Below are 24,512 nucleotides of genomic sequence, written 5' to 3' on the forward strand. Positions count from 1 at the left end.
CAGCGACCTTTCCCGATCAGGTAAAGCTAAGGAGGGTATATGTCCTCCCGAAGCTACTCACGATACTGCGCACCTTAAATTAGATCCACAATTGCAGCTTGTCGACGGAGGCAACCAGCCTGATTCCATCAACGACGTTCACCTGTTTTCTAAGGAACTTGTATGTTATGGCAACGACCTTTCCCGGTCAGGTAAAGCTAAGGAGGGTATATGTCCTCCCGAAGCTACTCACGATACTGCGCACCTTAAATTAGATCCACAATTGCAGCTTGTCGACGGATGCAACCAGCCTGATTCCATCAACGACGTTCACCTGTTTTCTAAGGAACTTGTATGCTATGGCAGCAACCTTTCCCGGTCAGGTAAAGCTAAGGAGGGTATATGTCCTCCCGAAGCTACTCACGATACTGCGCACCTTAAATTAGATCCACAATTGCAGCTTGTCGACGGATGCAACCAGCCTGATTCCATCAACGACGTTCATCTGTTTTCTAAGGAACTTGTATGCTATGGCAGCGACCTTTCCCGGCCAGACCCACAATTGCAGCTTGCCGATGGGCACAATCAGCTAGAACCCATCACCGACGCCCATCTGCTTGCCACGGAACTTGGCAGCGACCCTTCCCGGTCAGATCTACAATTGCAGCTTACCAACGGACGTGATCAGCTTAACTCCGACGCCTGTATGTTGACAACAAAATCTGAAAGCAGAGACTACGATATGTTCCGGTCAGATAACAGCAGTCTAAAACAATTAGAGCAATTTGAAGTTCCTGCTTTTGTTTACACAGGTAAATGCAATGAATGTATATGTTCTTCCGAAGTAGGACATACAGATGCTGCTCCCGCTGAAAATCCACCCCTATTACAGCCAGACGCCACCACCATCGCCGCTCGTCTTTCTACAGCTCAACCATCAGGACACTATCTGGAGGAACAACTTAGTATCTACTACCAGAACGTGAGAGGACTACGCACAAAAATTGACGAGTTGTTCGTCGCTGTTTCAGAGGCCGAATATGATGTCATTGTTCTAACCGAAACGTGGCTGAATAATCAAATCCATTCGATCCAGTTATTCGGTCCAAGGTACACGGTTTACCGTAAAGATCGCGATCCAGACAGTACAGGAAAAAACGTGGTGGTGGTGTGCTTATTGCAGTATCCAACCGGCTCTCGTCCAAACATAAAACGGATAGTAACGATCTCGAACAACTATGGGTAGATATTCGCGGGCGCGATACTAATATTTGTGTAGGCGTAGTATACATTCCCCCTGATTCCGCAAGTGATATAGATATTATTCAGAAGCACATAGACTCAGCACTTGACATCGCAACTTCCATTCAACCCAACATGGCTCATCTACTGTTTGGTGACTATAATCAGCCAGGACTTCTTTGGAAGAGTACACCCTCCGGTTATGCCTTTCCAAATCCTTCTGAATCTATCTTTTCGAGAGCGAGTATTGCCTTATTGGACGGAATGTCTATATTGAACATGCTGCAAATGTGTACCGTAAATAATAGACGAAATCGAACCCTGGATCTCCTGTTCGTAAATGAAGAAGCTTCTATTAACTGCGCCGTTTCAGAAGCCCTTGAGCCATTAGTTGCCTGTGACGCATATCATCCTCCTCTTCTAGTAACGCAGATTTGTCCCCAGTTGGTTATTTTTGACGAAATTCTGGATGTCAGGGAGTTCAACTTTTCGAAGACTGATTTCTCTAGGCTTCAAAGTTCACTACAGGCAATTGATTGGGAGACTTTGTTAAATTCCGCGATCGATGTAGATGTTGCCGTAGAAAAACTTTCACTGGTCCTGAAACAGCTATTCAGAATAACAGTTCCCGCACCACGTCCCCGACCAAAACCGGCATGGTCCAATCGTCAGCTACGTAAGCTGAAAAGATTGCGAGCAGCTGCGCTTCGGCATTACACCAGCCGACGAAACCCCATTACAAAACGAGAGTTTATTCAAGCTAGCAACAGTTACAAGACATATAATCGGTTCCTCTATTCAAGACACGTAGCACAAACCCAATCAAACCTGAAACAAAATCCAAAGCAGTTTTGGTCTTTCGTTAACGGAAAACGCAAAGAAAATGGGCTTCCTTCCAGTATGTTCCTTGCAAGTGAAACATCAAGCACTCCAAGCGGCATCTGTGACCTATTCGCTCAACATTTCTCGAGTGTATTTAAAAAGGACTCGGCTAACTCCACTCAGGTGGAATATGGCCTTCAGAATGTCCCTCATGATGTAATTAATGTAGGTAATATCCAATTTACTGACGAAGACATTTTAACTGCCATGAGAAAGCTAAAGTCTTCAACATCAGCAGGACCAGATGGTATTCCTTCCATTATACTGAAAAGATGCGCAAGCGCATTGTGTACGCCTTTAAGGCTAATTTTCAATCAATCACTATTGCAATCGGCGTTTCCCGTGTGTTGGAAAAAATCAGTTATGTTTCCCGTTTTTAAAAAAGGTGATAACAAAATATTGCGAACTATCGTGGCATAACCTCACTCTGCGCTGGATCAAAGTTATTTGAGATTTTAGTAGGAAACGTGCTGTTTCGTGAGACCAAAGCATACATATCGAAGGATCAACATGGCTTTTTTCAGGCAGATCGACAACTACTAATCTAGCCCAATTCACTTCGCTCTGTATTAAAAATATTGAAGTTGGATCTCAGGTCGATACTGTATACACGGATCTCAAGGCTGCATTCGATCGTGTAGATCACTCTCTTCTACTGGCAAAGATAAAGCGGCTGGGCGCTTCGTCAAATTTTACAGGGTGGCTTAAATCATATCTCGTAAATCGTTCTCTATCTGTAAAATTAGGAAAATAGCGAGTCATACAGCTTCATTAACTTGTCGGGAGTGCCTCAAGGGAGCAATCTAGGACCGTTACTTTTTTCGTTGTTCTTCAATGACGTTTGCTATGTTATACCTCCAGGGTGTAAACTTATATACGCTGATGATCTCAAACTATTTCTCATTGTGCGGTCAATAGAAGATTGCGTGGCACTGCAGCGACACTTAGATGCTTTTTGTAACTGGTGTAGTCGCAACTTGCTGGCTCTCAGCGTGGCCAAATGTTCCATAATATCTTTTACTCGCAGAAAAAATCCAATACTCTGGAGCTACACCATCTCAGGGGAATCGCTAGAGAGAATGACAGTTATCAGAGACCTCGGAGTACTCCTGGACTCACAACTGACATTCAGAAATCATTACTCTCATGTTATAGCACAGGCAAATAGAAACCTCGGCTTCATTATAAGAATCGCCAAAGAATTCACTGATCCATATTGTTTACGGGCACTCTATTTCTCACTAGTTCGATCTGTCCTGGAAGCTTCAGCACCCATTTGGTGTCCTTATACGAACATTTGGATCAACCGAATAGAAGCAGTGCAGGCAAGATTCCTCCGTTTTGCTAAAAAGGACTCGGCTAACTCCACTCAGGTGGAATATGGCCTTCAGAATGTCCCTCATGATGTAATTAATGTAGGTAATATCCAATTTACTGACGAAGACATTTTAACTGCCATGAGAAAGCTAAAGTCTTCAACATCAGCAGGACCAGATGGTATTCCTTCCATTATACTGAAAAGATGCGCAAGCGCATTGTGTACGCCTTTAAGGCTAATTTTCAATCAATCACTATTGCAATCGGCGTTTCCCGTGTGTTGGAAAAAATCAGTTATGTTTCCCGTTTTTAAAAAAGGTGAACTCTCCCATGGCGTAACCCAGCAGAGCTACCACCGTACATCGATCGCTGTTGTCTGCTCGATATGGAAACCCTAGCGAAAAGGCGGAACACATTTAGAGCAGTATTTGTTGGGAAGATATTAACTGGTCAAATAGATGCTCCAGATATTCTCTCACAAATACATATCTATGTGCCCCCTAGAAATCTGAGATCGCATAACTTCTTAAGACTGGAATTTCAGCGCACAGAGTACGGTCAGAACGAACCCATTAGGGCGATGTGTAATGTTTTTAATAGTGTTTATACCATTTTGACTTTTCTGTATCTTGTGATGTTTTCAAAAATAGACTAAGAAGGTTGACTTAGATTTTAAGATTCCATTTTTGTAATATTTGTAATTTTTGTTCTTGCAATACTGTGTACTATGTGATTAAGTTTAATTGTAGTGTAAAATCATTGTAATCAACTGTGAAAAATTTGAAAAGATGATGGGTTTTTACGCCCATTTGAGGATTGCTTCTGAAGCATATCCTGAAATGGGCTTTTCCCATTCTAGAAACATTTCATGTAGACCAACACAGGTCAGATGAAAAATAAGAATAAATAAATAAATAAATAAATAAACATACGTCAGCATACGGGCAAGTTGGTAAAGGAATGCTATCAGCATATCGTAGGTTACATCGTCGTTGTTACTGGTTTTCTCCTCCCAAGCACGTAGCGTAGTCGAATCCAGCTTGTAACAAAGGAGGTTGACCAACGGGATGTCCCAATAATGGACTAGTTCGCCTAACTTTGCCAAAGCCCTCACATGCCGATGGAAATCGACAGCCAAAACGTGAATTTCTTGGGGACCTTCTTGATTGATCGGTGGGAGGTCGTAACGAGCTCGGAAAAGCTGACGCTTTAGGAACCGCTTGTTGTCGTACCGCTTCAGCAATTCTTCCCAAGTCAATGCGTAGTTGTCCGCTTCTACGTCTATGGACTCGAATGGTTTTCGGGCTTCTCCCTCTAGCGATTGCAACAAGTTCTGCAGTTTCGCAACCGTCGGAATATCTGTTTTGCTGTGGATTATCGACGTGTACGTGTCACGGAAAGTGAGCCATCGTGAGAAATCGCCGCTAAACTTAGGCAGGTCGATCTTGGGTAATCGTAGGTGGAACGAGGATGAAACGTGAGCGGAGGTCGCCATTGTCCCGGCAATAACGCGTCTCGATATCTATGCGTTCTTCCAGGTGGGAATCTAACATATCCGACTTATTGTACAGCTCGATCTGTCCTAGTATCTCCAGGAACTCCTTGTAGATTCGATCCAGTGAATCTAGGCGAATTGGAATCTGGCAGGAATCCCGATCGCAATTTAAATCATCTACGAACTTCTCCATTGCCTTCTGTACTACAAGAATCCCTTTTCGCTGGATCACAAATACCCGATGGGATATTTTCTACAGCGTTTTTTCTGTGATATAACTTGATGTGGGGCACCTTTTACCTCTATTATCCTTCTTTGTATCATGAGCTGTTCTTTCGAATTATACACCGTTCGATCCTGCAGACAAAAAAATGACAAATGACCTCCAGTGTGATCACTTCTCAAAATTATGCCAAATGCCCCTTCCTTTACGCAAAGTAGAAATTATACCCAATGACCGTTATGCTAAAAGACCGTTATCCTAGAGATAAAATAGATTATACCAAATGTCGATTATGCCAAATGACCTTCAACCGGTAAACTATACATGACTAAAATAGTTTCGATACTATTGTTAAAAATCAATCCCATTCGTATGTGACGAATGAGTTTGTCCTGTTCACCTACAACAGCTTTAGCGCCACTCTCCTAGGGAGAGGCTGTTGAGGCATTTTAGATTGCCCGGCTGAGGCTTTTTCCCAGGGCGGGTTATAAGTGAATAATCAAACACCCGACTTCATTTGAACATCCAAGTAGACTCGAGTTCTGTACCGAACCAAAGATACGATCGTTCCTAAACCTGTATAAGATGAATTGCTTTTTGAACGCGTTAGCACTACATCAACCCGAGTTTATCTAAATCGCGATTCTAAATCTGGTACAGACAAAAACTAGGCGAAACCGTCATGACATTCTAGCTAGATTATGTTCTATTTTCAGATTAACGTCCTCATTTAACACTAGTGTACAGGTATAGTTTTCTTAATGGCTAAATGTACTCCTACGCATTTCCTTAGACTGTCTGTGCTCGACATCTGACTTACATCTCTCCGACACCGCTCCGGGACAGCACACAATTGTCGATTAGACCGTAACACCATGATGTTTCCATTTGCAGCAATTCATTTTTGAGCGTGAAAAACCGTCAGTAGAACTCCCACGCGTGCCGGCGCGTATTCCGTAGCAAAGACACTTGTCGGAATCCTAGCGCGCGATAGTACCACGTTACGTTCAGCGATGGCGACACGGTACTAGTTACTCGACGTTAGACGTGTTGTGCGTGACCATTCGGGAAATAGTTCGGATTTCGACCACGTGGAGGATTGGTCGTGACGTCGATACCGCTACGAGATAATTTGACGGCGGGTCGTAGGATTAGTTCAACGGAGTTTTCCGGCTGGGTAGAAGCGGGGGCCGTGTACTAGGGTGTACCGATTTTAGCCGATTGGGACCACGTGTGAAGTTTTTCGTGCTGCACGTGACCCTACTCCGGCACAAAGACCCACGTCGAACTGTGGGTTTTCCTGTTCGACGTAACACTCATGAGAACGTTTTATTGATTATGTTAATTAATGCGTATTACCTGCCTATTCCAATTCCTGAGTACTATTTCTAGTTATTGGCCAAGCGCAATGGCTTCTAAATGTTTGCTGTGTGATACAAAGACACTGGTTTCACATGGGTTAAAAATGATTGATCAATATGATATAGCTTACGTGTGAAAAATTGGCAGTCTATCTAAAAAAGCCCTTTTATTCTTGCAGCTACTACTCGGGCGTACTTCTACAGTTAATCACACGATTTTATTTAACCCGAACTTTGTATCACTCTGATTGCTTTAACGGTTTCTATAGAAGTGGTCTGATCATCTAAATGAAGAAGCTTTGTTCTCCCTGGGTACTTAATCCGATACATTATTTTACGAACGCTGTTCAAATAGCATCCCTTCTCATTCGCACGCACAGGTCTCCTAATTGAATTTATTATAACCCTTTGTGCAATATTTGCTTTACGGGCAAAGGGGTTCACAATTAAATTCCTGATTTAACTCGTGGCTCAAGCTCGTACGATCAAATGCTATAGGGTGGATGTGGGAAAACGATCTACGTGAAAGCTCCCAACAGTCTTTTATCCCACCACGAGAGGGCACAGTTGGTGATCGTAGGCAAGCATGAACGGAAAGTTTTGTTTAGGGATGTTTGTGAAAATTCTTACACGTATTAAGGTATGAATAGCACACGTTAGCTTAGATTAGTTGCTACATACATGCATGGTACAATTGTCCAAGAAAACATATGCGCCTTACAGAACAGCTCATGAAAGAAAGAATGGTGTATTTTATTATTCATTACACGAATATACGAATATTATTATTATTCATTTCAATCATTATATTCTTGAGGACATCATAGATAGAACTACGGAAAGTGTCTGATACAAAGAAGAGTTCACTGTACGTGTACTATACCAAAACGATACCAAAACCATAAAGATATCGACACAAACGAAACATCCGTAGTCTAATACTGATACTGTACCTAACACTGCAAGTTTCCATTGGTTCCAAAAATTAGCTTCATTTTGCAATATTTGGATACAATTGTATTGGTAATACATCTAATAGGGTTGAACCAAAACTGTTCACCCAAATGAAGAAAGCATTCAGCACATCCATGGAAAAATAGAAAAAAAAATCGAAAGGTGAGAGATAAATATATCGCATTATATTTTTCATTTTGCTGTCTCTAGTAGAAGTTATACGAAAGTATAGTAAAGACAAGTTTAAGGTTAAAACCTCTACAATAAAGAAAGTCTTGCGATTGCTCTTGTATTTGTGTGAAGTGTGCCAATCGTCCATTATGCCTAACGTATTTATGTCTAACGCGGCGCATCCCGTTCTGCAGCCTATAGACTACGCCATGGCAAAAAAGTTACCTGAGACATTTTGAGATGGGGATCAAACAACACCCCTAGCGCAACATCTAGCCTGGACAAATTTCAGAATTTATCAAAATTATTTTTTAAGGCCACCGAATTTTTTGAAATAGCTAAAACAAGACATTGCCCAATTTTTTAAATTTTTTATTTTAAATTACAAATATATGAATTTTAAACAAACAACAACATGAACAAGATGCTTGAATTTCGCGACTTCAAACTTCATTGGATTAATAGGTATACACACACCAAAAAAATCTGAATTTTATCGTTGACGTAATTGCAAACATGACTCAATTCAACAACTAGTAATTCACGAAATGACGAAACATTACCTTGTTCCGTTTAATTTTACATGCTACATATACTTTACATGCCCAATGACATAAAATTACACTTCCTACAATTCAGAACAAACGCTATATGTGGAGTAATTTTACATGATTTACGAAATTAAACGTCATGTGAAATTAAAATCAAACGTAAGACTAAGTCATTTTTGATGCTCGTATATGTCATGGTCAGAAGACGTAAATTTAAACTATTTTTTTTAGGTGTGCATATACAAATTGTGGAATAGTAGGAAAATTGACGGCCTTTGAAATTGTGAATTTACCAAAAATGCGGTTAGGGACCGATCATAAATCACGTAAGCCAAAAGTTTACACTGGTCTTTACGAGAACTGAAAAACTGAAAAGAATTTCTGTGGAATCTTCTGACAAGTACAACCCAAGTAACAATTGAAGCTTTATAGCATGCTAAAAGTGTAATCTAAGTTTTATCAGTGGCTACAGAACTACCGTAAAACCTCAATTGTTACTAGGGAAGGATCCCTCATAATAATCTCACTCGGAATATCTGACATGCTTCCTATTGTCACGATAAGGTTGGAATCGGAATACCGTTGAGTCCATAATTCGGCGGTATCCCGATCAAAATAAAATAACAAAATTATAGCAGAATGTTTAGTTACAAATTGTATTATAACCCAGGCCACGCTAATTATGAAAATAACAAACATTTATAACAAGTATCAAAGGAATATCATGTTTTCTCGTATTTTGTTATAACAATCCGATCGGGATAGCAGCTTGTTTTCCACTTTTAAAGCAAACTTTGATTCAATTGAAGCTTCCCGCAATTCAAAGAGTTCGAAAGCGGAAAAATCTAAAGCAAATCCCGGTAAACAAGCTTACCCCCGGCGCTTGGCTCGTATTACCGGTCCGTAGAATTCGCACTCGTTGGAATTGAATGCATCCTGCCAGAGAGCTTCAACGTGCATAACAACAATAATAATAATAACAACAACAACAACACATCCATTACAGTGGAGCAAATCTTCTTTGTATGTTCATCCTCACAGAAGTATGTACGCCCAATTGAAAGATGCTCGTTCTCTCTCTTCCCTTGTCCCACTACTTATAGACTGACTCGGTTTTGCGGTGCAACCCGTCGCATTTTCCGGTTTCTTCAAGTTAGTGAGGAAAATGTGCAGCTTCAGTTCGTGTCTTACTGTCTCTCTCTCTCTCTCTTTCTCTCCCTCTCTGTCTCTCGCACTGTACCTTTTTTGTGTAGTTACATAAAATGAGACTGCTGACTGGCAGTGATGGGACGCTTAGCCGGCGCGCTACTGAGGAAAGAAAGGAAGGAGCCTGCCCTGCCAGCTAGCGAAGGCTACACTCGTCGTCGTTGTTTGCACTGCAGCAGCCGACTGTTTGCTTGAGAGCGAATTATTTATTCATGATCGCGGTGAAAAGAAAATAATTGAATTTAATGCGGATATTTTCAGCGAATGTGGAGCGTCTTTGATCTGCGCTGCAGGGGTGAAGAAAGGGCCGGGAAACGGAAAGGAAAAGCAAGAATCAAACGGTACTTATCTGTGCGTGACCCGGGTAAATGTAGATGTTTTGAAGTTAACATTTTGAGTTAGTTTGAAGCATTGGCAAGGATTTTGGAATATCACCCTATTAGATCAAACGATTTTTAGAACAAAAAGAGTGATAAATTGATTCATTTGAAAATTTTGGCTTATTATAATATGCAATCAAACGAAAAACCGTGATTATGGATCTTTAAAACCAGAGCTGACCCGATCAGAAGAGCATAACTGATTTATTACACCTGGAGTTATTTATTTCAAAAATATTTTGAAACAGAACCTGTTATAAAACCGACTGGTTAGTTGTTAAAATAACAAAAAATAAAACAACAAACCTGGCTAATTATGACAATTTTTTTCGATAGTTGTCCTACTGAAGCTGTAGAGTTAGGTTCACGGAAGTGCTCCCCGTCACACTACAATTACATACTACAATTTGCAGACGAGACAGGCAATGTCGCCCACTAAAACACTGATTTAGGCCAATTGTAGCGGGCCGTGATTCTGAATGTGATATTCATTGTACGGTTCAGGTATGTGCGGGCGTAGGGACTCGCGATCGCGTGTATCATCGCGAAGAGCTCGAGCATTTGTACGTTAACGTGTTCGATTGCGTGCGCGTTTGTATGTCGCGTGTGCTAACGTGTATGTAACTTCGCGTGTATAAATTATATTTTATAACCGTGTGCCTTTCGCATATTTGCGAGTGTTCTTGGATAATCGAGCGCGGACCGTGAATCTAGTACTTTATTTTTTGGTGTACTGCTAAGATGCTAAAAGAGTGTGAGATCTTCCATATCACTAGAGTGCCCGGTGATGTCGCCCTGGAACGTGTTGCCTAGTGGGTAAATGCTTTATTTTTTTATTGGTCCTACTGAATGTATGGACCTAAGTTATAAGGATAGAGAGTAATGGTTTCCGGACGTGACCGATTCATGAGTGCGCGAAAACGGACGTTTGTAGGTTCGTGTTTGAGACAGCGTTTGAAACTTCGTGAGTGCTAAAACGTTCTCCTTATTACCGAGGTGTTATTAAGTTTGCGCGATCGCGAACGTAGGTGTGCGTTGTTATTCACGAAGGGCTTAAGTGTTCGTAGGTTATCGTGTTTGTCATGTGTGCTCGCGTTTCTGTGACTTCCTGTGTACAAGACTGGATTTTGTAACCGTGTGGCATTTCCTATATACGTGTGCGTTCTTGGATGGTCACGCAGACCTTCATTCTGATAGTTAGTTTTCGGTGCACAATTCACATTCTGACAGGGAGTAAGTTACCCCATATCACTAGAGTCCTCGGTCATGTCGCCATTTAACGTGGTGTCCAGTGGATATGAGAGCTTTCTTTTCTTAATTGATTCAATTGAAGGCATGGACCTAGTCTGCTGATATCAAGGATAGAAATATCCGGAAGTTACCGATTCATGATCGTGCGACTGCGGGAGTTTTTAGGTTCACGCTTGAGACCGCGTTTGAAAATTTATAGGAGCTGAGACATTCACATTATCACCGGGATGTTATCATGTTTACAAGATCGCGGGTGTATGTGCCGTGGATGGTCGCGAAGGGCTCAAGCATTTGTATATTAACGTGTTTGCTACGTGTATGTGACTTCGCGTGTATAATTTTTATTTTATAATGATGTAGCGTGTATTCTTGTTTGATCGCGCACGAACCGTGAATCTGATGCTTAATTTTTAGTGTATGGTACAGATGGTAGAAGAATCCGTTTCCCATATCACTTGAGTTCCATGTCATGTCACCATGGAACGTGTTGGTTAGTGAGCATCACTTTTTTGATTGGTTCAACTGGAGGCATTAGTCCGGGGTGTTTTCATGTAGGCGAAATCGAGGGCGTAAGTATATGTGGATTATTGCAATTGCATGGTCGTGTTTGTGGCCAGGTTTGTGTTATCGCGAAGGCCACGAGCGTTTGTACCTATATGAGTATAAATAGTGTATAGTAGAGACATACTAATAAAAGGAATCATAGCATGCCGAATAAAGAAAAAAGATGCAAAGAGCTTGACTAGAAGTGTATAAATTGAACAATACTATTTTGGTATACATAAATAATGGAAAATCAAACTAATAGATGTACAAAAGAAACAGACTAATGAAGTAGAATAGAAAAACATATGTAACATGCAATAAAACTCGTCTAAACGCAGCAAATGTTGTATATTTATCACTAACGACAATTGCATGCTGTTAGACTTTCATCATGCTATGCTGGCCGGGAATGGATGACTCACGTTTATTTTACCCTAATTTATCCAACCCAACTTTCCCGAATGAATAGAACCAAATGCTCAGATTGATCACCAGCAGTATTAGCCACTATTCTATCATATACGTCAGTTCTGCATTCATTCCCTGACCCAACTGTCACAAATACTCAGTCGAATACATACATAGATAGGCATACGACTAGCACATAACAGTTGTACACTAGTACGAAAAGCTACGATTATCACAAAGCTATAACTAATAGTTTTCTACTTGTTCTACTTTATTAAATTAATTTAATTATTAAATCAATTTAGTTAGTATATGCACGATGATGAAGTCGGCCGATAAATGGACACACAGTGACTCCCTCTGTTAGCCCCGTCTACGAATACCACCAATAGAATAATATTTGCAAACACGGCGCACAGCAAAAGTCAATCTACGTCGATCCGTCAGTTGGCCACGCCACCGTGCATAGACCAGTGGTTAAGCGTTGGTATGACATGACGTAGATGGTGGAATTGCACAGCATTAACTTCTGCTATGTCGAGTTTCATGTTCATCTTCAATCATTGCTCCACTTCACGAATCGATGGTCTTACCAGACATTTCGAAAAGTCAACAGCAACACTGTTTGACCGAATCGGGGAAAAAACTGACTTGGGATTGTCACTTATTGTTTGTTCATATCTCACACGCACTAGGTAATAGGAATCGAATAGAAATACTTTGTTCTAAAGATTTTTAGAGTTTTGGAAATGCATTTTTTTCCGAAGCGATGTAGTTTTAATCTCTTTTAGTTTCACAGTTGCAAGCATTTTTTCCGTGATTCTAAATGTGATATTCATTGTGCGGTTCAGATATGTGCGGGCGTAGGGACTTCGCGATCGCGTGTATTATCGTGAAGGCTCGAGCATTTGTACGTTAATGTGTTCGATCGCGTGTGCGTTTGTAGGTCGCGTGTGCCAACGTGTGTAAAAATTCTATTTTATAACCGCGTGCCTTTCGCATATTCGCGTGTGTTCTGGAATGATCGCACGCGGGCCGTGAATCTAATACTTACATTTTCGTGTACGGTTCAGATTCTAGAAGAAAGAGGGTTCTTCCATATCACTAGAGTTCCCTGCCTGGTTTAACTGAATATAGGGACCAACGTTGCTAGGACGGAGGGTAAAGATTTCCCGACATGACCGGTTCACGATCGCGCAAACATGGACGTCTGCGGGTTCGCGTTTGAGACCGCGTTTGTAACTTCGTAAGAATTATAAAGTTCACCTCATTACCGAAGTGTTATCAAGTTTGCGCGATCGCTGGCGTTGGGATTGCGCGGATGATCGCGAATGGCTCAAACGTTAGCATGTTAACGTGTTTGTCGCGTGTAAGGAACTTCGCGTGTATAAATTCGATTTTGTAACCGTGTAAGCGTGTTCTTTGATGGTTATGCAGACCGTCATTCTGATATTTAGTTTTCGGTGTACAGTTCACATTCTGACAGGAACTGAGTTACCCATATTACTAAGGTCCCAGTCATGTCGCGATGGAACGTGTTGTCCAGCGGATACGAGAGCTTTCTTTTTTTATTGGTCCATTTGAAGAGCTAGACTGCTGATACCGAAGATAAAAACTTCCGGATGTGACCGAGTCATGATCGCGCGAGTTTGTAGGTTCACGCTTCAGACGCCATTTGAAAATATATTAGGGCAGAGATGTTCATTTTATCACCGGAATGTTACCATGTTTGCGAGATTGCGGGTGCAGGTTGCGTGGATGATCGCGAAAGGCTCGAGCGTTTGTATGTTAACGTTTGTGTCACGTGTGCTAGCGTGTATATAACTTCGCTTGTATAAATTATTTTCTATCACCGCGTGGTCATTCGCATGTTCTTGAATAATTGCGCGCGGACCGTGAATCTAATACTGATGTTTTAGTGTATGGTTCAGATGCTTGAGGAGAGTGAGTTCTCCCATTTCACTAGTTCCCGGTTATGTCACCGTGTAGCGTGTTGTCTAGTGAATATTAGCGCAATTTTGTATTGGTTCATATTTAAGTGCTGAAACGTTCTCTTAATTACCGAGGTGTTTTTATGTTGGTCAGATCGCACGCGTAAGTATGTTTGGATGACAGCAATTATATGTTCGCGTTTGTAATCAGGTTTGTGTTATCGCGAAGGATACGAGCGTTGGTACGTTTAGGGTGGGAGAGATTGTGATCATATATCTCGTTATTTTCTTTAAATTTAACTTCAAAATTTACACACATACTTTTGAATGCATACGTTTTCGAGCAAAAAAATCGATTTCTGAAAATGTTATATGAGACCGTCCTCTTAAAATTTCGTGCAAGTTTCTGATTTAAAAAAATTATAACACTCAAATTGTTTAATCGATTTTGATGGCAAATTGGTCATTAGATGCAAAATTAAGTTTTCTCTTTAATTTTTTTGTTTAAACATTTTAAAGTTCCCTATAAAAAGTGAAGCATTTTTTATATTTTTTATGTAAAAATCGCAAAGTAATGGTAGCTTTTATATTTTTGTCCCAAAACTACATAGTACTTTCAACAAAAGAACATAACTTAGGATACCGTCGGAGAGACCATCTTTCTAGAACATTAAAAAATTCGAAATTGATCTATGACCGCGTAGATGATTTTGTAATGCCGAAAGACCCGAGAATAGTTTTTTTCGCTTTAACGTCACTTTTGTGCTATCTTATGACAAGCGCCATTTAATACACTTCGAAAAAACCATTTTTAAAGTTTGAGATTGAACATAAATGCTACACGCTAGAAACAATTCTGAGAAGACAATTTATGCGTCTATCTATTCTGTATTAATCTCTCAAATATTACGAATATCGGTTGACTATATTGAGTTTTTGCTAAAAATGTAAACAAAAGTCGCACTCACACTTGCCATAAGTGTGTATTGATTACAAAATTTGTATAACGTGTCACAAATTTTTACGCCTTATTTGGTCTAGAAACAATGGCTGTGATGCTCTCTACAGGAAATTCGTCGAGAAATTTAGAAAAGATGTTATTTTTGTTTACAGTGTTGCCAAATAAGCATAAATATTACGTCATTGTGTTTCTTAGACATTTTTACAAATAAAAACATGTAAAACTTCGGTACAACGTGATAAAATTTCAAGACACAGTAATTTAATGTAAAAAACTCACAATTTCTCATCACGTTTCTCACAATATCTCAAGAAACCAAGCAGAATTTCATATTAAATATTAAATTGACCAAACGTTGTTTTGTATTGCATTTCACCAGACCTACAACTTTTACCTAGTACATGCATTTTTTTATTTTGTGCAAATTACACTTGAATTTCAATTCAAAAATATTAACCAGGGCCAATATTAGTATGAAGCTTAAATTCATAAAATAACACAAAAAAGTTTGAATTCGGGGGGGGGGGGTGATTTTTTTAAATCACCGGATAATCGACTCTGACTTGAATAATAATTTAAACAAATAAAATGAACGTGGTACAAAAATGTATGAAATGAACAAAATGCATGTAATCAATGAAAAACATGCAAAGAAAACAGTAGGCATAAAATGAATAAAAGTAATAGAAATAATACGGAAAGTTCGAAAAAAATATTACAGTAATCAACAGAATGAAAATAATAAGATTAGTATAACAAATAATAATGTAAAAAAATAAAATTATAAATATGCAAGTAATAAATAGAATATCTACTATGAATAAAATAAATAAAAAATATTTAATTAAAACAAATGGAAAAATGAAACAAATATAATAAACAAAATAAATAAAGCAAATGAACTGAACAAAGTGATGCAATGAAGAGAATGATGAAAGGTTTGTTTCACAACAAAAGAAAGTTGTTTCAGATGGCAATAAACTAAGATATTGTCCACAAGAGTTTGCCTAGTCCTAGTTTTCCGTTCTTAGTTTATAATTGATTAGCTCTAAAATACCTATCCTTTTTTTTAATTTCACAGCTTTCGTTTCTCTTTGTCTTAATTTTGCGAGAGCCAACAAAATCGACACCGTAAATATTGTTTGTTCAATTCACGATTTGCTCACAAACTGTGATTTTTTAAATATTCTATCACCCTAACTACAATTACAAACACATGTTTAAAATGTGGAAAAGAGGACAAAATATCATGTCTGGCGCTTGGCGTTGGAAAAATGGACATGAGATTGGTATAGATGGACCTAGGAAAAGTGGGATTGAGACTTATCTCAATCAATCAATTTTGTTTTTCTTTCATTACAAAACAGTGTTGTTATAGTAAGAACTAGCCCAAGGTTATGCAATTTGACAGTATTCTGCTTTGTATTCGTATACGAATTTAATACATGACTCCCTAGCACCTGTGCCCGTTCGACCCAATATGAAAATTTTTTTTTTCTTAATTTTGAATGAATAAAATATAGTTTCCCTCCCGGACACATGTTAATTTCCCAGCACGTTAATCTAGAAATATTTCACGATAACGATAAACGATTTTCAGGATTCAATCGTTAATTTCTGCTTTCAAAAAATTATGTTCATTGGCGGGAACCTGAATGAAAAATTGTTTAGCTGAAATATCTTATAGGGTTCTCGTATTTGATGATAGAGATATTTCCCTGAAGCATTTAAAATCTTCTACAAATATTGTGGTTTCGCTAAATTTTTATTAAATTTTGCAGTTTGTAAAAAAATCAGATTGCCAATTTTGCCTATAGTATATATAACAACGTAGTTATCCCTACTTCAACAAGAAAATCGCAATTCTTACGAAGTTTCTTTATTGACAAGCACAAACGCTTTACAGTCAACAATCTCATAATCCAAATCTCAAGCCAAGTTCCAACGTTCTCTGTCCACACACACGGTAATAATCGAGATCTATTAATAAATCCCGTTGTAAATAGCTGTGGGCACAGTTCATCGCGAGTACGTGACATCGATTTATCATATATGCAGTCTACACATGCGAGGGAGTAATTTACTGTTTGCACACAAACCCCGATAATGTTCTACCCGCCTGACACACTGGCATTGCTCATTCGACTGGAAACCAATCAATAGTATTATTTATTTATACTTTCCACTCGAATATGTACTATCCTTAGCGAAAAATAAACATTCCACCTATCCGGATAACCAGCAAAAAATAGCGACAAACCCCAAAACATATGGCTATGGAAAGTTCACAACAACAAAACGCTGTCAAATCGCGATAGCCAATCATGCGACATCAGTAGCGTGTTGCACGATACATTACAAACCCGACCAGCAGGAGACAACTGACTGGACGAGAAACGTCAGATGTGGTTATATTGAAAATAAAAACACAAAATAAACACATTGCCTATACTGCATACCGACCTGATTTTGTACGTTGATCACCAGCTGGCTTATCCCATGGTTAATTTGCACCAGAAAACAAATAAATCCAATCACTATCTTTCGGCTAATGCACGATTTAAAATACATGTTGATAAAAACACACGCAGAAATGCTACACGATTGCACCGTCGAACACTTTCCGGGGACATATATGAAGCATTACACCGTTCAATTTCCGCTTTGTTAACACTAGCATTTATTTAGATTTTTCATTTCACACAGGCTAGACAGCCACCACAAACACTAGGGCCTTAACTCCGACGGCAACATCCTTTCCACAGCAGCGGTTTTTTAATTAATAACAAAGCCCAAACGAAATTAAGAAACTTTGTTTCTCACCAGCAGACAGCGGGTTGATGTTAGTACAGTAAATAGGCTGCTAAACTGCACACAGCTCTACGGCCGCTGCCTATTTGGGATAAGGAAAGCGAACTGATTCACTGGGAGCACGAACACCGAACGAACGACCGAACGAACGACCGAACGAACCGACGAATAGGAAAGGACTGATTCTACCGAAGGATACGAATACTATGCTGTGCCTCGTGCGGTCAGTGATGCTGACGATGCTGAGAATGTTCCCCTAGCTGCGAGGAAACAAAACATAGCAAATGCTGTACTGCATGTTTGGTTTGTCGCAGCAGTCAACATGTTGCACCAATGTTGTGATACGGCTGCCTGCCCGCATACTGTTATGCCTCTGGTGGAAATTTGATGCATGACAGGTAGTGTTCTATTTTATCGACACTGACATTCCTATAGGAAACGAAACTGACGAAACGTTTTCTTCGTTTTGTCCCATTACGATAGAAATGCAAACTAATTATAATGAATGTTTAGTGTTTAGTTTACAACGACGTGCACACGAAAGGCGAGAGTACCAATGTGTTATTTTTTCTATTTTCCGTTGCCATCAAGGTTATGTTGCCATCCAACATTTTCTTTTCGCGGCATAGTACGTGATGATCTCGATACGCCTAAAGCAAAATTAGAAATTGGCACAGTTTTTGCCAAAAACTACATAATACTAATATAGGGTACATAATTACTTCATAACTACCGATTTTAATGCGGTACTAAAGAAATTCTGCCTTTTTAATAGGTTACATTTAAAAGGCAGAATCGTGTAGAATTGATTAATGCAGCAGAATACTATGTTTGCAAAATTTGTTATGCCATCCAAAAGTTGTGTTTTTGTATCCTTGAACACTAATTGCTTAATTACTCAGTTACAATTGCCTTTCTAACGGATTTATTTTTTTACTGAGCTAGAAAGTAGAAGTAATCTATGGGACAGATTATTTTTTATCTTATATGTGTACTTTTAACCCTAGAACGTTGCACTTGCGTTTTTTACTCTAGAACGTTGCACTGGGGTACAAACGTACCCCAAGCGTTTGATCGCAATTTTAGTAGGTAAAAATGCAAAGAACAGAAATTTATAATACAGCATTTTCTTTGTTTTTCAATTTCGAAAACAGCTGTGTAAGTGAAAGTACGGAATTTATTGAGTCAATAATACATAAATTGGTTTGAACAAAAAAAGTGAAAAAATCGCGGCTTTGACTTTTTTCACAAAAATTTCTATAACTGCGAATTTTCAACCGATTAGAAGAAAATCAAATGATTCTAAAAGTTAAAAGAATGATCTAGAAATGGTTTTAAATGGAATTTCGCTATTTTTGAAAAAAGTGCAATTATTTGGAAGAATGAAAGTTTAAAAATCAGATTTTGGAAAATACCACGAAATGGAGTGGAAAATGAAAGGAAATTTTTTTTTTGCCAGTAGTACATTGGTAACACGTAACGTTACTGTTACAGCAGTTACTGTGTGCAAATTATACTTGCGAGCAGTTGTATACAAACATCAATTGTTACTCACGTAGTAAAACAACCAGTATTTAAACTGGTATTGTCACATTTACACTGACAGCACGAAACCTGACGGACTATAACCTTTCATTTGAGCACATATTATAAAAATCCATATATCAGAAGTTATTGCAATAAACCATATTGGTTTCCAACGAAGCAGTGCTGGCAGACAGTTTCAGTTAAAGGTGAAAAATGATATTTTGATATTATTTTCGTTGCATTACAATATTATTAAAAACTGTTGACACCTATGAATTTCGGCTGTCTTCATTCAAGTTGCATTTGGGTTACAGTGAAAATTCTAGAAGAATTGAATGGAGCACCGAAATGTAAAACTTGAGTAGCTTCCAGCACTACCAGAGAAACATAGGTTTGTCGTGTTTCTTGATCTCAACAGACTTAAGCAAAAAGAATTTTGGAACCAAAACTGTTGATGCCAATTTGTACGCATTCCATTTATTACATTTGTGAGACACCCTCCGTAGTATGGAGAGAATAGGCAGTTTACACTAAAAAACTTAAGATTGGATCATTAGGGGGAAGTGGGCCCATTTGGACCGCCGGCCAATAAGAACCCCCAGCTGTTTCTCAGCTAAAGCAATATTATGTTTCAAGAACTTCCTCCGGAGGAAGAATACGGATTTTTGGCTGGTTTGATTCTCGACAGCGCGAGTCAAGCTCAGACTAAACCAGTACCCGGCGCGAACACGCATGACCAGTAGAGTGGCTCGCGGTTGGATGGGAAAACTTCAAAATGATTTAAACTAGCGGGCACAGCACTTTTTTAGTTCCTTTTGTGGTTCCAAATGCCTGTGCAAAATTTGGAAGCGGTTGGTTGCTTCCCGGGTTTCGCATTGCGTTCAAAGTTCGTATGGGATTTTATATGGGGAAATCAATTATTTTGCATTTACGTTAATAAATATCACTATTTCACTGAATGTGAAAAAACCATCTTTATAAAACTATTGTTCAAACCTTGGTTAACAACTTTATTGAAGACCGTAACTAGCTACGAGTTTTCAAAAAAAAAATAGTTATAACGATTGTAAAACTTATGGCAAAATCCAAATTTTTAATTCAGCGGTATAACCCTGCGTTGAAGATGTGCTCCTTATGTTATACTAAACTATCTAAATAGGGAACTGGGGAGTACACAAGCCACACCCCTTCTTCTTTTCATTTTCTGACTACGTCTATGTTATTCAACAATTCATTTTGAACATTGCATTCAAAGGTACCAAGTCTCTGCGATGACTATATTCTCATTTATTTAAGTTTCAAGTATCGGTGTCGTGGTATACTGACAGTGTTGGAAGAAATAATGAATTTCTGCATTTGGATGGAACCATAAGCTTTAAAATCGATATAACTATTTTTTGAAAACTCGTAGCTATTTACCGTCTTCGACAAAGTTGTTAACCAAGCTAGCTATAGTGAGCTATAGTTTTATAAAGCTTGTTTTTCATATTGAATGAAATAGCGATCTTTATTAACGTAAACGCAAAATAATTGATATCCCCATATAAAATCCCATACAAACTTTGAACGCAATGCGCAAACCCGGGAAGCAACCAACCGCTCCCAAACTTTGCACATGCATTTGGACAATACCTCAGTTTGGAAGTCGAAGAATTTACGTCAAATCGTCAGAATCAATAAGGCATTTTCGTTACAATTTAATGAACTATTTAAAAAAAATGGTGTTTGACACATACCATAAGGGAGGTACACAACAAGGAGGTTGAATTCAATAGAATGTTGATATAATTGTTGCACACTTAATTTCCCCCTGTCATCTTGGTTAATCCTCCCTCCCCCGACCATGATACCCACAAGTATCACCCGAAGACCTCCCCCTCTGAATACCTTCCTGAAGCATACTTGCGACGATTAGCGGCCTCCCTAACCGTTTGGACTTTTCAAGATAGCGTACCTCTCATTGAAATGAAGTGAACTGGGTAGAAACATTTCAGCATAACTTTTCAAGAAAACTGAGGACCGAATAACATCTCCTCTTATATCAATTGAACTACACTCAAAAAAAAAGTAAACGTTATGCCTATTGATTTTACACATAGATTTTTGCAATTAACGGAGGCATATAGACACTATTTGTTGGCACATAAACCTAATGTGTGTATTTACAAGAAATATTAATCTTTCATTCACATTTCATAACTATTAGCCACATAAAACCCCATTCTATAACAATATGCACATATAACTTATGTGTGTACATACATAGTTTATACAGTTGACACATAGAAGGTATGTGTGCGCGTGATAACAATAGCATTTCTTCTTCATATGAATTTTAAGCGGTTTGAAGCAAATAGAATTAACGTTTGGATTTTTTTCAGTGTAGGCTTGCTTTCAAATTTGTTATTTGATATAGCATTCAAAGGTGCGATACGAATATATGGTGTGCAAAAGAACGAACTAACATCACTATATCTCATATGCTTCTAGGGTTCGTGGACGGCAGTATTAGAGACAATGCGTGTGGAAGCTTCGAATAGTTCTTCCCACGGTTTGAGTAGTCAGCCGATGTTTCGTAGTGTACGGACCCTGCTCTATATGAATCGCTGATACTCTCTGTTGCTCTGCACGGCCATGAGTCGTAGTCGTGAAAGAAAAACAGACTATCTAGTGTCGGTGTATTTTTGAAAATCATTCTGCGCTCAATACTCAGGTTGGGGTTTTTGGCACACAATCCCTAAATGGGGGTAAAAACAATATTTGGGATACTTTTTTCGTGCAAAGCAAATCTACGATATTATTGCCTTGACAATTGACCTGCGCTGAGTCTGCAGTCCTGACCAGTCATTTAATCCGCACACACAAGTAGCGACACTTAAGATGCCTAGGGACGTCGAGATCGTCCGGATCGCGGACGACATCGTTATAACGTTACTGGGAGAGCAGATGGAGATAGCCCACCACAAATCGGAGATGCTATTGGTTAGCAACTGTGCTGCAGCGAGAAAAATCACGAAGCGGGCACTGAACCAGCTGGGCGTAATGATCGATAATGCTGGCCAAAGGCATAAACGCTTTGGCCAGCATTATGCCGAACAATTCCGGATCAAGCAGTAGCAAGAGACGTCTTCTGGATAGCGTATCATCGTGGATACTGAGGTAGCGAGGCCTGGTCTGGGTTACGGCACGAAGTGTATCTAACTTCGCTTAACGTAGGGAATATTGTGACAGAGCGCAGAGATGTGTCGAGACGAGGGCGCATGGAATGCCGTCAGTAGAGTAGTGACACTAATACCACAGGCTAACGCTATGAGGGAATTCCCTCAAAAAACATCGAAGCGGCAATTTTCATAGATTTTCACTAGCTCCGCCTTTTATTCACGGTCCCAAACACTCATTTGTAGGTGGGCTACCCCTCAAGTTTGAGAACAATTTTCACTAGTGATCTATCCCCCATATACTTGTTCATATGTCAGTGGTGCCATAATTGCAAATGTGGCCACAGTCCTAACTACAAATATATTTAAAATGACCGTTAAAGCGGTCGAAGTATTGTTACCGAGTGTTATGTCTGTTAGTATGTGCTAATAGAGGTGTGCGCCGATGCATTTTTAATCGGCGGCGGCGTAAGCGACATTTTTGGCCGGCGGCGGCGGCGTTGGCGGCGTCACGCCGTTGGACTCTATCGGCGGCGGCGCGCCGGCGTGACGAATATTGACGCTTATGTAACTAAAAGAAATTCTTGACAGTACAAGTCCTTTCCCAAAATTTCGGTTTCTATTATAACAGACTTCACATCACATACAAACAAACGTTACAGCTTTAAGAAAATCTAAAAAAATCATCGCCCACGATGTACTAGCGACATCTATTGAACACATTGCACAAAATGTAATTCTCGCAACCATATCAATTTTTTTTCAACTGAAGCTCCAATAGTGCCCACCCTGCTTGCCAAATGCAAGATAATAAATGAAAGGTGGAACTATTTTTACAGTTGTAAAATTTGAAGAACGAAATAGAAAAATTGTCGATGTCGCATACTACGACTTCGCATGAAATAATGATTGCAATGGACAAATTTGAAGAATGTAGAGTAACGACTGTATTTCAATGACCCATAATAATTATTTATTGTTCTATATCTGGGAAATTAAGCAACGGTAAAACAGTTTTTGTTTTGTTTGAGGAAATTAATTGTTGTTGTCGTTTCATTGTTTTTTGTTTCTATTTAGTCATCTTTACCGTAAGCCCGGGGACAATTGACAGCTCCCATATATTGAATTCATAAGCAAATTTTGGGGTGATTTGGTGATGTCATGGCAGCTCGAATGGAGCAAAATTTGAAAAAGGCGCATCCCATTTATTATTTTCCATATCTGTGGAAAATAATAAATTTAAGCATTTCTACCATTTATTTTTGCTGCTAGAATTCTGATAAAAATACAAATTCTATTCAAAACGAATTGTTAAGCTTGGTGGTGATGTACTTTCATTCGCCAAAATGTTTTTCATTTACATTTCTCGAGATAAAAAGCACCAATGATTTAACGATTTCAAACTTCAGACAACAAGAAAACCAAAACATGTTTAGGAAGGAAGAGAGCCGGTTGTTAAAAACAACGACAAGATTTATGCAACTTTGCTGACGGTTTTCTTTATTCATATTTTGGAATAAGTTTTTTCTAAATGTTGTTCTAGCCGCATTGACGGCGTTCATAACACACGTAACGAAACACGCTTTTCTCTTGAAACTTTTTCGTTTCGTTGTTCGTGTTACTCATACAGAGAAGGCATACTAGCGCCACCATCAAATCGGTGGTGCATATATGAAACAAGCACTATCTGTCAAGTTGTCCCTGAGTTGTTTACCGTCGCTCTTTTAGAATCCCGCAGATATCAGGTACCCTAACACGAGGCGTTATTATTGGCATTACTGCGCAGAAATGTCACTTTTAATGATCGTGTAAGGACACCTTTCAAGGTAGACACATTACTTCATTTTCCAGGCTGGTGTTCCTAGATTTGTGGATAAAATTATGAGTCAACAATTTTAGAGTTCGCGAATTTTCGGCGCGGGAGAAATGCATCGGCGGCGCGCCGCCGGTCTACCGTTCGGCGTCGGCGTACGTTAAAAATTACCGGCGGCGGCGTGGCGCAGCGGCGCACAGGTCTAGTGTTAATACTGTCGGAACTTCAGCGAAAGTGGAGAATAGAAGGGCAAGCTGGCAACACCAACTAGCAAGATATGGGCGAGTGGTACAAGCTGATTATAAACCCAGCGACTGTGAAGGGTCGCGAGCCAGGTGTTTTGGC

The 24,512-nt window shown here is 39.4% G+C and overlaps 1 protein-coding gene across 1 annotated transcript in view; it reads right to left on the bottom strand.

The window, feature by feature from the left end:
- LOC131681125 (out at first protein) overlaps positions 1-17,867 on the bottom strand; it is a 353,771-nt gene extending 335,904 nt beyond the window's left edge. Inside the window, exon 1 of the mRNA XM_058961836.1 lies at positions 17,322-17,867. Coding sequence (XP_058817819.1) covers positions 17,322-17,429 — 108 coding nt within the window. The 5' untranslated portion in view covers positions 17,430-17,867. The remainder of the gene's footprint in view (positions 1-17,321) is intronic.
- Between the last annotated feature and the right edge of the window lie 6,645 nt (positions 17,868-24,512).

Source organism: Topomyia yanbarensis, chromosome 2 (assembly GCF_030247195.1).
Source record: "Topomyia yanbarensis strain Yona2022 chromosome 2, ASM3024719v1, whole genome shotgun sequence".
NCBI lineage: Eukaryota > Metazoa > Arthropoda > Insecta > Diptera > Culicidae > Topomyia > Topomyia yanbarensis.